The sequence below is a fragment of the Silene latifolia genome, chromosome 11, assembly GCF_048544455.1.
Source record: "Silene latifolia isolate original U9 population chromosome 11, ASM4854445v1, whole genome shotgun sequence".
NCBI lineage: Eukaryota > Viridiplantae > Streptophyta > Magnoliopsida > Caryophyllales > Caryophyllaceae > Silene > Silene latifolia.
Window position 1 is genome coordinate 86,663,759 of NC_133536.1, and position 15,867 is coordinate 86,679,625.

Genomic DNA, 15,867 nt, shown 5'->3' on the forward strand with positions numbered 1-15,867 from the left:
CGTCATATGGGACCGTGGTTGGTGGAATAGTGACAAGAGGTGTTGGGTGAGGGTTTGGTGGTTCTGGGTTAGGTGTAGGTGATGGAGTTGTGGATAGGTTCTGTTGTCGAGGAAAGGCATAGGAATCTTTTTGAGATAGCATGGTTTAAGAGGTAGGTGGTGGGTCAGATGTGACGGATGGGGTAGTCATTTTCACGGTTTTGATGGGTATTGTGGTATTGAAGGACGTTTTGACCATGGTGGGTAAAAGGAGAGTTAAAGGGGTAGGTGAGATGGAGAGAGTTTGGGAGGTGAAAGGTTTGTGGGTTGTAGGGATTTGGACGGGATTAAGGGAGATAGGTGGCCCAAACAATAAATGAGGTGAGTGGGGTAGTTGGCCCAAATAATTAATTTGATCACTCGAAATAAAACGCAAGGTAGCATAATATAAACGTAAATTTAGATATGAGGTTGAGTGATTATCGACTCACAAATATGGTGTCAATTTTTGGTCTAAAAATGATATGAATTCACTTAGAACACTTAAGAACATATGTCCAATTTAGTTTAATCAATTAAGGAAATTAGCAAAACTCACACCAAAAATCACAAGCAATTAATTAACCCAATTTCTAGTCTAAATTTCTCAAAATGTTCTCTTGCAAGTGGCTTAGTGAAAATGTCGGCAATTTGATTTTCGGTTTTGCAAAAGATAAGTCTAACATGTCCTTTCTCCACATGATCACGAATGAAATGATGACGAATATCAATATGTTTGGTTTTATAGTGTTGAATGGGATTTTTGAAAATATTTATTGCACTCGTATTATCACACATTATGGGAACGGAGTCAGAAATTTTACCAAAATCCAAGAGTTGTTGTCTTACCCAAAGTAATTGAGAACAACAATGTGCGGCACTAACGTACTCACTTTCGGCCGTTGAAAGAGCAATCGTGTTTTGTTTCTTTGAGCCCCAAGAAATCAAGCAAGGACCCAAGAATGTTGCAATTCCGGAGGTGCTCTTTCTATCGACCGTGCAACCCGCATAGTCCGCATCCGAAAAGCCTATGAGATCAAAAGGACAATGTAAGGGATACCATAAGTAGAGATTTTGTGTTCCAATCAAATACCGAAGAATTCGTTTGACGGCTTTAAAATGTGATTCTTTCGGATTTGCTTGGAACCTAGCACATAAACAAACGCTAAAGAGAATGTCGGGACGACTTGCAGTCAAGTAGAGAAGTGAGCCTATCATACCTCTATACACCTTTTCACTAACATTCTTACCGAGTTCATCTTTGTCCAATTTGGACCCGGCTACCATAGGTGTATCGTGTGACCTACCATTTGTCATCCCAAATTTCTTAAGCATTTCCTTAATGTACTTTTGTTGATGAATCATGATTCCATCCTTTGATTGTTTAATTTAGAGCCCAAGGAAAAATCCTAGCTCACCCATCATGCTCATTTCAAACTCCGATTTCATTAGTTCCAAAAAATATAAGTAAAGGAGTTCATTTGTTGCACCAAATATAATGTCATCAACATATACTTGTACAACCAACAGTTCGTCTGACTGTGACTTTAAGAACAATGTTTTGTCAACGGAGCCTCTTTTAAAACCATTTTCAATAAGAAATTTAGACAATCTATCATACCAACACCAAGGTTCTTGTTTTAAACCATAAAGAGCTTTGTCTAATGTGAAAACATGGTTAGGCAAATCATTGTTCTCAAAACCCGGTGGTTGCTCTACAAAGACATCTTCTTCCAAATATCCATTTAAGAAAGCAGTTTTAACATCCATTTGGAAGAGTTTAATGCCTTTGTGAGCCGCAAAAGCTATAAGTAATCGTATGGCCTCAAGTCTAGCTACCGATGCATAGGTTTCATCGTAGTCAATACCCTCTTGTTGGTTATAACCTTGCACCACTAGCCTAGCCTTGTTCCTTACAATTTCTCCCGAGTCATCAAGCTTATTGCGAAAGACCCATCTAGTACCAATGACGGTACGATTAGGCGGTCTAGGGACTAAGTGCCATACCTCGTTTCTCTTGAATTGGTTGAGTTCTTCTTGCATGGCAAGCAACCAGTCTACATCAGTCAGAGCGACTGTTACATTTGAGGGTTAAATTTGAGAAAGAAAGGCATTGTGGGCACAATATTCGTTGAGATGAGCGAGATTGTTGAGGGAGGATCTTGTTCGAATTCCCGAGTTGAGATCACTTGTGAGATTAGAGAGTGGATGAGAGCTTTGATGTTTCCACTTCTTTGGAACAACGGTTTCTTGTTCCCCCTCAGCAGCATCAGTCACAGTGACTGTTTCTTTTTGCTTGGAGTGATCTTCATCATCACTGTTTTGGATTGATTCAGTTCTGGAGGTGGAGGCAACAGTCGTTGGTTCTGTTGCTTCCAGAGAGGAAACAGTAGCAGGTGTGCTACGTGTTCCCCCTGAGCTGCTGATTTCCTTTGAAGGTGACAGTCCATGTGTCTGTTGCGAGTCAGCGTTGGGAGCTTCTTCATCCTCGAACACGAAGTCCTTTCGAACAAGACCAATCTCAAACTCATCGTCATCATCATCATCATCTTCCACGTTTTGTACCTGTCCAAGCACACTAGATTCATCAAAAATGACATGGATGCTTTCTTCAATCAACATGGTTCGTTTATTGTAAACTTTATAGGCCTTGCTATGATCGGAGTAGCCAATAAATACTCCTTCATCACTACGTGGATCGAACTTACCCAAGTTGTTTTTACCATTGTTATGAACAAAACATTTGCTTCCAAAACATCTAAAATATGAAATATTGGGTTTTCTTCCACGTAGCAATTCATAGGGAGTTTTATTCAATATACTCCTTATCATGACACGATTATGAATGTAGCAAGCGGTATTTACCGCTTCGGCCCAAAAGTTCTTAGGCAACTTACTACATAATAACATTGTTCTAGCCATACCTTCAAGGGTCCTATTCATCCTTTCAACCACACCATTTTGTTGTGGGGTTCTAGGAGCCGAGAAGTTATGGTCTACACCATTGTCATCACAATAAGCACCAAATGATGAGTTTTCGAATTCGGTTCCGTAATCGGTTCTTATTGAAATAAGTTTTAAATCAAGTTTGTTTTGAATCTTTCTTAACCAAATTAGAAACTCATCAAATGCCTCATCCTTAGAGCTTAAGAAGAGTGCCCAAACAAACCTAGAGTAATCATCAACAATGACACACACATAACGACTACCACCTCTACTTCTAGTTCTCATTGGTCCACACAAGTCGATATGTAGAAGTTGTAAAGGTTGAGATGTACTCACAATTCTTTTGGATTTAAAGGAACTTCTAACATGCTTGCCTCTAGCACATTCATCACATACTTTATCAAAATCAAACTTCATGTTAGGAATACCTTCAACTAAGTCGAGTCTTTTAAGGGTATTAAGAGTTTTAGTACTAACATGACCAAACCTTTTATGCCATAACCAAGGATCATTGTTCATTACACTCATGCAAGACATGGTGTGACCGGATAGAGTGTTCAAATTAGTTAAGTACACGTCTTTGACACGTCTTCCTTCGAGTATTAGTTCATTAGTAGTTGCATCAATTATTCGACACATATTAGCACTAAATTCTACAATATTACCCTTATCACAAAGTTGAGAAATACTAAGGAGATTATTCTTCAAACCTTTGACAAGCCGCACGTTGTCGACACAAAGTAATGGTGACTTACCAACCTTTCCAATGCCAATTACTTCACCTTTCTTGTTGTCACCAAACCTTACCGTGCCACCATTGTATGCTTTAAGTGAGAGAAATTGGCTTCTATCACCCGTCATGTGACGAGAGCATCCACTATCCAAGTACCAATGGCGGCCACCCCTCGCCAAGTCCTACACAAGATTAGATTTTGAGTTTAGGAACCCAAACAAACTTGGGTCCCCTTTTGTGATCAACATATCTTACGGTGTCTTTCCTAATTCATATTTGATTTATTACTTTGATGTTCTTGTTAATGTCCTCAAATCTTTTTCTACAACCATTGAAAACATGACCGTTCTTACCACAATAGTTGCAAATAATGTACTCGGGAAGACCCACGTATTTCCTTCTTCTAAAATCAGTTTTAGGCCTCTAGATGCAACAGTCAGTCTGACTGTTCCATTTGAAGCCCAAACCAGCAACTTTGTTACATCTCTCGGTTTGACTTGTGAGAAAGTTTAACACGGTTTGACTTCCTTCCCATTTTTCAGTGATGTTTTTGGTTTTTACAAGTTCATTGGTCAAGTCATTGACTCTTGAGAGGAGATGCAAATTCTTTTCTTTTTCCCTCTTGAGTTCATCATTGTTTACACTTTCTAAAGACAACCTTTTCTCAACTATGAAGTCATGGGTGTGGTTGTTGAGTTTAGACACGAGATATCCGACCTTTTCTTTGGACTCTTCATACTTGAGTGTCATCTCATCAAGACGTTTGCTTAAATCAACGAATTCATCGGATCTATGATGAGGAGTAGATCTAGAAGTGCTACATTCGGGCATACCCTTTTGAAGAAAGGTAAGCCTTTCATGAAGAACCTTTATTTCTTTCTTAAGACACGCTACCTCATCTTTTAGACATTTGTTTTCATTGACCAAGCATTCAATTTTTTCTTTGGACTTGTCTAAGTGTTTGTCAGAAGCAACAGTCCAAGAGACTGTTTCTCTTAGGTCTACAATCTCAACCACAAGGTCATAGACTTCATTTTCGAGAGCATCTTTGTCTTTCAAAAGATCATCACGTTCCTTGGTTAGTGAGGAAACTTGCATCACCAAGGTAGTGTTGACATTTTCAAGGTCAGAGACGTCCGTGGGGATCATCCTAAGACGCTTTAGTTCTTTAGTCAAATGTTTGTTTAACTTGTTGACTCTTTTAACTTCATCATAAGCCTCAGAGGTGACACTGACGCTGTCTGTTGCTTTTAGTTCATTTTTAAGATTAAGTTCTCTTGAGCAATTTCCTCAATCTCATTTTGTATTACCTCAAGCTTATCATTTTGAAACCGACACTTATCAAAAAGTTGGTCAAGAAGCTTACATACTTTCTCTTTGGAGTAAGTTCTAGCCTTGGCCTTTAGATGATTTACCTCATTGTCGGAATCGGATTCGGAATCATCGGGATTAGCCATGAGGCATCTTAAGTGTTCGATTTTTGAGGTTTTTGAGACTTTTTCTTTAATATGATTTGCAAGACACATTTTAGCCTCTAGTTCCTCCTCGATGTGTTCCTCATCTTCCTCGGAGTCGGACATTCCCCAAATAGCACTCATGACTATATGTTTATAGTCCTTTTTAACATTTTCTCTTCTTTCTTTTGATTTGATATCATCCCACTTGGGACATTCTTTAATTTGGTGAGTTTTATCACCACATTTAAAGCATCCCACGGTGGAGTTAGGTCGTTTCTTAGGAAAGCGTTTTTTTGAGTAATTATTAGTGAACCTTTTGTTTCCATGACCATTGACTAACCCGGCTAGATTCCTTGTGAACATAGCAAACTCGTCTTCCTCCTCATCTTCTCCATCACTTGGAGAGGATGTGAGGGCGAGACTCTTTCCCTTTGAGGACTCACTAGAATGCTTGTCGAGATTAAACTCGTGAGCCATTAGTGATCCCATTAGTTCATGAAGAGATAGGGTTGACAAGTCTTTAGCTTCCTCTATGGCGGTGACCTTGGGTTGCCACTTAGAGGTTAGACTACGAAGGATTTTTCGAATGATGTCCTCGGACTCGAAATTCCTTCCTAGACTTTTAAGCTCATTAATAATACAAGAAAAATGTGAAGAGAAACTATTTATTGACTCGTCCTTTGACATCCTAAACATCTCATATTGTTGCATGAGAAGGTCAACACGGTGTTTTCTTACTTGGGACGTCCCTTCATAGGCAAGTACAAGGGAATCCCAAATAAATTTTTCCCTAGGACATCTAGAGATTCGACTAACTTCCCCCTCACCAACACAACGTTGAAGAATCGACATTGCTTTGGAATTCTTTTCGGCAAGTTTGAAGTCATTTTCATTGTAATTTCTTTCCTCTTTTGTTTTGGTGAAACCGTTTAAGATATTGGTTTCCTCAATAACAAGAGGTCCATTTTGGATGATGTTCCAACATTGATAGTCTATGCTTTTGATGTAATGTTCCATTTTGAGTTTCCACCATCCAAAATTCGAACCGATAAAGACCGGGATCTTGGAGTGTTTCTCGGAATCCATTACCCACGAATCAAACTCTAAGGCGATTAGCCTCGATCAAGAGCACGAGGCTCTGATACCAATTGTTGAGTTTATGGATTCAAGTACCTAAGAGGGGGAGGGGGTGAATTAGGTACTATTTAAAAAATTATAACTTCAACTTTATTAATTTAAAGTGAGTTGTAAGAACGAGAGAGATGAGAGAATACTTCGAATAATATTGCAAGATTAGACGAGTATTAAAATGAGTGTTTGCTGAAGTATGAAAGTAACAACTGTTCTGACTGTAGCTATTTGTCTCAGTTTATGGAGTAAAAACTGCAGACCAAATGTGACAGTATGAGGAACTGTTACTTCGAAAGTTAAGCAAAGCAAAGCAAACAAAATAAAGAGCAGCGGAATAAAACAAAGAAGATCAAACACGAGATTTTTGAATTGGTTCGGCAAGAACTCAAGTACCTACGTCCAATCTACTTTTTATTGATTTATTTGAGTGATCTACTCCGACTACTAAAAACCCGTACAATAAAAAGACAACAACCTACTCCGGTTGTGACACAAGTTCAAGAACTACTCCGTTCTAGAACAAGCCAACTCGCAACCTACTCCGGTTGCCAAAGAGTTGAAGACTACTCCGTCCTAAACTCTACACACACACTAATAATGTTATAAGGATCAAGCTACCACTAACTTATTCTTAAAAAGAATTGAGGTGGACAACTTTACAAGATCGACAATTCATAAGTGAGAGAGTCTAGTATATTAAAGTAACAGTAGTCATGACTGTAACACTTGAAGACTTTTAAAAGCTTTGCAAAGTTATGACTCGGTTTTTTAAGCTTTGAAAAACAATTTGCAAACTTAGATTAAATCTCATAAATGTCTTAAAGAAATGAGAGGAAGAGGCACGCCTTTTATAGAGAGGATGAGCAAGGGAGTTGTTAGGGTTTTGAGGGTCAAAGACCATCACATGTGATGAGTCTCAACAACTTCCCAAACTTGCACCAAAGAAGGTTCTTATTCAAAAGGCAAAAGAGAGAAAGAGTGTTTGAAATTATCCAAAAGAGATCATGCAATTCAGAAAACAAATAAGGGAAAACAAGTCACATGATGACAAGTTTTCACAAAAATGGCAAAAAGCATTTCTTGTTTTATGAAAGACCAAAGGGTCAAATTTGCACAAAGAGGAAATATTTTGAAATGATAATTATTCAAACCATTTTTTCTAGAGAGCCAAATCCTTGTAAAAATCTGAAAGTTATCTTTCAAAATATAAGACACGTAAATGGCTTTTGAAAGATAAGAAAGTGTTCAAGTGTTACGAATTGAGGCAACCGTCTGTGTCGTTGTTACTTGTGAAAGTGTGATGGTCTTGACTGTTTCTATTACTCTAAAATACTTTACTTTCTAACTTGTACATTAGATGACGCCTAAGACTCAATACAATTGGATGATCAACAACTCAACACTTCTTAATCCAAGCTTGATTTAACCATAAATCCTGAAAAGGTAAACTAAGAGAGCACACATCAAATGGGCATGTTATCATCAATCAAAGGAACCCAACAATGTCGCTTAGACGACATTAAGTGTAGCATGAGTCATTTAAGTGAAACAAAGTACTCTGTGAACGAATTTAATGGCAAGCTCAAACTGTAAATTAAATTCTCACAACAACACTTGATATTATACTACAACTGCAAATCAATAGTATCACGACATTTATTTAAAACACTAATAATGCAAGCATTTACTTACAACACTATTTACAATAATAATAATAATATAATAATAATAATAATAATAATAATAATAATAATAATAATAATGGGTTTCCGGTGGACTGCGGGGGAGGGGTAGTGCGGGGAGGGGGAGTGGTCGGAGCTGGGATAGGTGGTCGGAGCAGAGAAGGGGACTACAGGGGAGGGGAACTGCGGGGGAGGGGGAGGGAAGTGCCGACAGTCACATGGGGTGGCTGGCCGAGGTCCGGCAGGTGTGGGGTCGGCTGGAGTAATGGGTTTCCGGCGAGGTGGTGGTTAATGGAGGTGTGTGGTGGTTAATGGAGATGGATAGTGGTGATTTAATGGTGAAGGGGGGATTATGAAAGGGAGAAAAAAAAATTGATTGGGTAAAGTAAGAAAGAAATGAGAAGGGTAACATTGTAAACTATGTAAGTGAAAGAGGAAAAGGCGTATGTGAAAAAGCAATACCCAATTTCTTAAATCCAACACTTATAGGAAACCGTGTAAATACGAGGTAGAAAATAGTACTACCTCTTATCCAATCCAAACTACCCATTTGACTTTTTACGGTCTACGAGACGACACTTTGACTACGTTTTTCTTCATTTATATATTATGTTTTTTGGTCGAAATTATAATTTTCCGAAACCTCTTTTTGTAACAAACGTAAATATGTAAATTTTAGGTAAAAAAATTTAAAATTTGGCTTTGTATAATTGAGGTCAATATTTAACAAAGTTGACTTTAAAAAGTGAATGGGTAGTTTGGACAGTAAATGGATTATACATCCGATGTACTACCACCAGTTTTATAGTTTCTGAGCATTATAATAAAGTTTTTGAGTTTTGTTTTAAAAATTATGAGTTTTACTATAAAATTTCTGAGTTTATTCACTAAAACATTAAGCTCAAAATTTACAATAAAACTCAAAAACATTACATACAAACTTAGTTAAATGTGAGTTTTGACGGAAAAAAAAAAATTAAAATCTAACTTATAAACTTTAATAAGCTCAGAAAAAATACATATATGCTCAAAAACAAATCAAGTTTGAGATAATAAGCTCAAAAAAAATACACATGCTCAAAAACAAGTAAAATCTGAGGTTTACATCCGATGTATGTTCCTTTTTCTCGTAGTTTGGATTGGATTGGAGGGAGTATAAAATTAGTAGGATTTAGTATTTTGATCAAATTAGCTCGAGAATAATTACTCTCTTAAAATAGTTTAAATCATTATTGTTAAAAAATCAAGTAGTTATATAACATAATTGCAAATTTGCAATTGATGAAGGTAGTCCATTATTGGAAGAATTATACAATAATTTGGTGTATAAAGAAGCTAGGAATATACTCCGTATTTAATTGGCCGACCTTTTGCAAATCACATGCCTGCAAAATTCAAATTAAAAGTAAACTCTTGTATCGGGACCCTACTACATAAACCTTGCAAGCAAGGTGTGGAGAGTTACATGTCTATATAAAATATCCATATTTGGACCAACTATTTGCAAAACCTTGTAAACCAAATAACAAGAAAATGGTTACTATGATGCATAAACAAATATCCAAGTCAAAAACTCCGAGTAAGTTGGAACAACAAGGATCCAAGATGATACCCATTATTCTTCTTGTCGTATTAATCTCTTTTATTTCCTCATCAAACTTGTCATATGCAGTACCAACAACAGCAGCATCTCTTAGAAATGTGCATTTTAGAGCTCAAGATTTACATGAAAATGGGCATGAAATTCCTCATTTTAGGATGCTAAATAGAAGGAAGTTGATTGAATGTCCTTTAAATGTTAATCCTTATCTTAAGATTACTACCAATGTGGGTTCTTCCCTCCTTGATGACCAGAATGTGATCGTCACCGTCTCGGGTGTATTGCAACCGTCCGAGAAGCATTGGGTTGCCATGATCTCTCCTTCTCATTCAAGGTATTACTAATTAAGTACCTTCTCTATTTAGTATATCTCTTCCTTCTAGTACTCAGACTAGTAGATTAATATTTGTACTCATGTATGATTCAGTGTGAAGAACTGTCTTCTCAACACTCTCCTTTACAAAGAGACGGGAGATTTTAGCAGTTTGCCTCTCCTTTGCCATTACCCGGTTAAGGTAACTTACCTACATTTTCTATTTTTCATTGAACTATATAATTCTAACCCTTTTCTCTACCAAATATTCTTGTATAAAAAACTGTTTACCCAAGTAGTGCTAAGAAATCAAGTGGTGTTAGTCTAGTGGTAGCTGGGTTAAGACTTGAAGCTTGCAGAAATGCAGGAGTTGAGAGGTCTCAGGTTCTACCAGTTGGGGCGATGATCACTTGGCCACTGCAGCCCCTGAAGGGGGTGGCTTAATTACGTGGTCCATGTGGTGGTGCGGGAATGCATGGGCCCGGGGGGTTGAGTATAACATGTGATATTTATCTATCAAACATATAGAGTTCAAACTCAATTTATTCAAATGTTTTGATTGTGTCTTGCATGTGATATGTGTCGAACATATCTATGAAAAATTTACACCTTTTGTTTTTTAAACAATTATATATAATGATGTTTAAGAGTTTATTACCTGTAAATATAATAGGTTGAACTTTCTCAAATATTATTTTTTAATGTTTTAACTTCAAAGTATTTAAAAGATAACATATAAAATATTTAAAAAAAAGTAATACGGAGTATTTGGTTAGTCATAATCAATATTTTATATTTGACTTATACATATTTAATTAAAGATATTAAAATAAAAGTAACGCGTTTTCTAATTTTTCATGTCATTTATAATACTATATTACTTAATAATCATTAATTTTGTTTTGATTATTCAAATGCACTTGCGATCACTATGTACATACACACTCGTACATGTACTCGTTATCACACTATTGAAACCTATCAAAATCTCATGTTATTCAATTTGTCCAATATAATTTTTTCCTTTCTCAGACTATAAAAACTTATCTCTTAGTAGTTTTTTTTAAAGTTGTGTTTTTAATATATACAATGACTCTTCCAAATATTTTTTTCTTAATGGGTTTAATAGTCTAAGTTTTATAACTTTCTCAAAATGTTTTTTTATGTAAATGTAAAACGTTGTGAGACAATCACTTTAATCATCTCTGCATATCAAAATAAATATTTCAATAAATAAAATGAAAATTATACTCAATTGAAAGCATTTTTCACAATGAACGTAATTATTTACATTTTAGATTTTTTATCAAAATAATTTTTTTGTAAATTTAGAATCAAATCACCTAAATTATTTAATATAATTTTATAATAAAATTTATTAAACAATAATTAATACTTTGCTGAGATTTATACAATATTTATTATGTTTGTATTTAATTCAGTTGTAATTAATACGTGTATTTAAGGCTGGGTTGACACGTGGCGCATCCACAGCATTTCAACCCAGTTATATATATATATATATATATATATATATATATATATATATATATATATATATATATATATATATATACTCCGTACTAACTTGTTTATTATCCGCTAACTACTCACTAAACACGTTAATTTTGGAGCACTACTCAGCAATAATCTTTGTCAAAAAAAAAAAAAAAAAAAATAAGAAGATAACGATTTTTCATATTTTTAACTTGTAAAGAAACTACGTTTGTCCAATATTTCTTACATTAATTTTGATGATATTAGTATAGTAATTCAAGCCATTTCTTTTTCGATAATATCTCTTTGAATGTAGTAATGTGTGGCCATGAAAAGAAATTAAAAATGGGAGATGGACGTAATTGAATCAAGAGAGGTCAGAGGAGTAGAACCGTTAGAGATGAATTGCTTTCAAGAGATGATGAGTACGTAGTTATTTGTTTTTGATTTTTTATTACAAAAATGTGTGTACGTGGGTGTTGCTAATAAAAGGGTGGTCGTCGAAATAGTTGCGTGATGTAAAAGAAAAACTAAACTGTATGCATTGTTTGATGTTATCTAGGATTGCTTAGCTTCCACTCAATCGTCCTATGTTTTATAGATAAGGGACTAATGGTTCAGATGTTCAATACTTCAATCATTATATTCTTAGCAATCACTTGTGCCTTCTAAACTCTTAACAAGTGTTCTTGTTTGACTAAGATTGATTTTAAAAGTCAACTTTATGTATGAGGACAAAAAAAACACATTTTTTCACATTTAGATTAGTGTAAGATGATATAAGAACATATTTTGATTTCCATATTAAGACATTTTTCTTGGGGCATACATTAGAATAATCTATAGTTTAATTATAAGTTAAATAATGGTACGAAAGAAGTATCTCCAGCGCCCCTACTAGTTTCCCTAAATCCGTCACTGCTCTGACCTAACCTTAGAAACAAAAGCTGTGTGGAGTAGTCACAGTAACAGTGTTACTCCCTTTAAAAAGCTGAAGTCTTCCCCACTTGAATTTGCAGCGAACAATTAAAGTCTATATTCTTGGTTCGTTCCCACGATGTTTATAGTCTGGCATATTTATTCTTCATCCACAGATTGCCAACAACGTTGTCTGTCTGTCTGTCACATTCCAAGTACATGCAACTCCTAAAAAATCGCTCAATCATTATCAATTATCTAACCACCACCAACTTAAAATAATAAGGCAATGCAGCTGCAGCCTATTCCTATTTAGGTGAGGCCGTGAAGCATAAGATAAGTAATTCTTATTCTTTATATAAAATCATTGTTATGTTGACAACAATAAATGAATGGTTTTTTCTAGAAAAGCAAAAGACCGTTGTATTCTAGAATTTGTGCAGTAAAAAATCAAGTGATGAATTTACTATATATATAATGAATTTCTAACTGTTATACTTGTCCTCCCAATCGTAGGCTGCATATTTAAAAAGTGATGGAGATTATTTAGCATGCAAAAACAGTGAATGCAAAGAGAAGGCAGACAACGGAGGTTGCTTAATTAATACTTGCAGTGCGTCATTGACATTTCATGTGATCAACATTCGCACAGACATCGAATTTGTGCTTTTTGCCAACGGTTTTGACACTCCTTGCATTTTGAAGAGGACTGATCACCCACTTCCATTTGCAACTCCTAATAACCCTCTTTATCCACATTTATCAAGTGTCGACTCCACTGCTACTGCGGTACATATACATTACTATTACTATACGACTATACGTACTAAATTGAGTACTGCTGCTAATTGCCAAATATATATAAGAATATCGTATTTTCTAAATGTGCAGATGAGAGTAACATGGGTGAGTGGAAGTATTGAACCTCAACAAGTACAGTATGGTAACAGCAAATCCAAGACTTCATCTGTCACAACTTTCACACAAGCTCATATGTGTGGTAGGACTTGAATTTTACACAATGTATTATGAAACTTAGAATTATTCATCTATTCTCTAATTTTGGATACAGATAATAATGTCATGTTTGGGTGCATGTACACATATATATATATATAGGTAATGAGGTAAAAAGCCCTGCGCAGGATTTTGGATGGCACAATCCAGGTTTTATCCATTCAGCTGTTATGACTGGCCTTACTCCTTCAACCATTTTTTCATACAAACTAGGAAGGTAATTTTATCTTTCATCCAAATAACAAAATGATTCATTCGACATCTAATGGTTGTCAAATATCAATCCAGACATGCAATTTTCGACATTTATAGGAGGAGCCTTACTGAGACAATAATGTTGTTTATGCTTTCATTGTGCAGTGATTCAGTTGGGTGGAGTGATAACATCCAATTCCGGACACCGCCATCCAGTGGATCAGACGAGTTAAGGTTTTTAGCATTTGGTGACATGGGTAAAGCTCCCCAGGATGGTACAGTTGAGCATTATATTCAGGTGATTATTACCAACACTATGAATGCACTTCTAAGTCACTTTCTTGGTGTCATGCATGCTTTTCATTCTAATATCTTAGGTACACTTGTTTTTAGAGCAATGCACTAATACAAAGTGGAAATTTTGGTTAAACATTCAGTTCATAATTAAATTAAAATTGTGATGGCATTGATTAGCCAGGATCAATCTCTGTAGCAGCCGCATTAACAGAGGAAGTAGCATCAGGGAACGTGGACTCCGTTTTTCACATTGGTGATATAAGCTATGCTACTGGTTTCCTAGTTGAATGGGACTATTTTCTTCATCAAATCACTCCTTTTGCTTCTCGACTCTCTTATATGACAGCCATTGGCAACCATGAAAGGTTTTTCTTATCTTAACGCCTACTTTTAGACCAAAACAATAATGATTTGGTTTAACATTAATCTTCACATTTCACATTCCGAGAAACATAGACCATGAAATAAATATACAAGTATAAACATTAACATTAACATTATTACTATTATAAAATCTTGCACAAGTTTAGAAAATTAAGGGACAATGGATGCATGAGAAGATGAATGTGAAATTAAGGGACAATGCATTTTTTTTCGTTTCTTGATTTACAGCATATTGAATATTTGTTCACGGTGATGATGAATAGGGACTACATTGATTCAGGATCAGTATATATAACACCGGACTCTGGTGGAGAATGTGGCGTTCCTTATGAGACCTATTTCCAAATGCCTACGTCAGCCAAGGATAAGCCTTGGTACTCCATAGAGCAAGGCCCTGTACACTTCACTGTTATTTCTACTGAGCATGACTGGAACCCTAATTCAGAACAGGTATGGCGTATGGATACATAACCCTTGTCTATTGCCTACTTCATCTTTTTTGCTCTTGTGTTTGTCTTACCAAGGAAAACAAACATACTCGGTAAATACGGAGATAGCCTAGTTCATACGTTTGCTTTTGTGCAGTATAAGTGGATGAAATCAGACATGGCTTCGGTAAATAGGGCAACAACTCCTTGGCTCATTTTTACGGGGTAGGTCAATATTTTAGATTAGTACCCAACATATATTGACGGAATATTTCAGAGCAATAGAGTTACTTCTAATGCAATTATCTCTTGGGTTATTGCAGGCATAGGCCAATGTACACCTCTCTCAAAGCGGCTTTGTTGAATATTGATCCGTTATTCGTGAATTATGTAGAGCCATTGCTACTTCAAAACAAGGTACTTGTTAGTTATTACTAATGTCCTCTTCTTTAGTATTAATATATATGTATATCATCCTTATACTTGCTATAACTCGTCCTGTTGGTTGTGACTGCCAATTTTAGGTTGATTTAGCCTTGTTTGGGCATGTTCACAACTACGAGAGAACTTGTGCGATATATAAAGGGAAATGCAAGGCCATGCCAATTAAAGATCAGAATGGTATCGATACTTACAATAACTCAAACTATACTGCTCCAGTTCAAGCTGTTATAGGAATGGCAGGGTTTACATTGGATCCATTCTCAGACAATGTAAGCACACATGTATTGGAAATGAGATTATGATCATCGTCTACAACATAAGGGCAAGTAACTGATCTTCTTCTACATTGGGCAGGTACATGACTGGAGTCTATCAAGGATCTCAAAGTTTGGATACACAAGAATACAAGCAACAAAGAAAGAACTAAAGTTAGAGGTTAGTTTTGCAATCTTACAGCAACATATACATCTTCGCGAGAGTAGCTTAAAGTTAATGTTGGTTTTTCATATGCAGTTTGTGAACTCAAATACAAGACAAGTTGAAGATTCGTTTCGTTTGATGAAGTAGAGGTGAAAAAGGATGGAAGATTAGCCAATTTCAGCAGCATTTTGGCTGGATACCTACCTAGATTGCCAAGTATATATAGTCATTAGGATTAAAGCATTTTTACAGGGAGGTAAGGGGGAATTTTAATTATACAAAAAAAAATGTTAATGTAGCACAAAGATTGATTGTACATATACTTCATCAAAGAGATACTGATTAGCAAGAGTTATGTATGTGAAAATGTTATTTTTACGCAATGAT

General features: G+C 35.7%; 1 protein-coding gene across 2 annotated transcripts; it reads left to right on the top strand.

Annotated features, from left to right (window-relative positions):
* The first annotated feature begins 9,350 nt into the window (after nucleotides 1-9,350).
* LOC141611791 (nucleotide pyrophosphatase/phosphodiesterase-like) lies at nucleotides 9,351-15,861 on the top strand. Of its 2 annotated transcripts, XM_074430423.1 has the most exons (13): nucleotides 9,351-9,901; nucleotides 9,995-10,082; nucleotides 12,812-13,084; nucleotides 13,187-13,295; nucleotides 13,415-13,529; nucleotides 13,673-13,805; nucleotides 13,982-14,169; nucleotides 14,452-14,638; nucleotides 14,774-14,841; nucleotides 14,940-15,033; nucleotides 15,141-15,329; nucleotides 15,415-15,495; nucleotides 15,574-15,861. In XM_074430423.1, exons 1-13 carry the CDS (start codon nucleotides 9,501-9,503, stop codon nucleotides 15,625-15,627), a joined length of 1,980 nt encoding a protein of 659 aa, XP_074286524.1. In that variant the 5' UTR covers nucleotides 9,351-9,500; the 3' UTR covers nucleotides 15,628-15,861. The 2 variants fall into 2 exon arrangements, with proteins under 2 accessions (XP_074286524.1, XP_074286526.1); XM_074430425.1 differs by lacking the exon at nucleotides 12,812-13,084 and having other exon boundaries at nucleotides 9,420-9,901.
* Nucleotides 15,862-15,867: the final 6 nt, after the last annotated feature.

What these genes read in the sequence shown, in the direction of transcription:
- LOC141611791 (XM_074430423.1), top strand. Translation starts at nt 9,501, where the DNA reads ATGGTTACTATGATGCATAAACAAATATCCAAGTCAAAAACTCCGAGT. An exon ending in GCCATTGGCAACCATGAAAG is followed by an intron (nt 14,170 to 14,451) that starts GTTTTTCTTATC and finishes GATGATGAATAG; the next exon opens with GGACTACATTGATTCAGGAT. An exon ending in GGAACCCTAATTCAGAACAG is followed by an intron (nt 14,639 to 14,773) that starts GTATGGCGTATG and finishes GCTTTTGTGCAG; the next exon opens with TATAAGTGGATGAAATCAGA.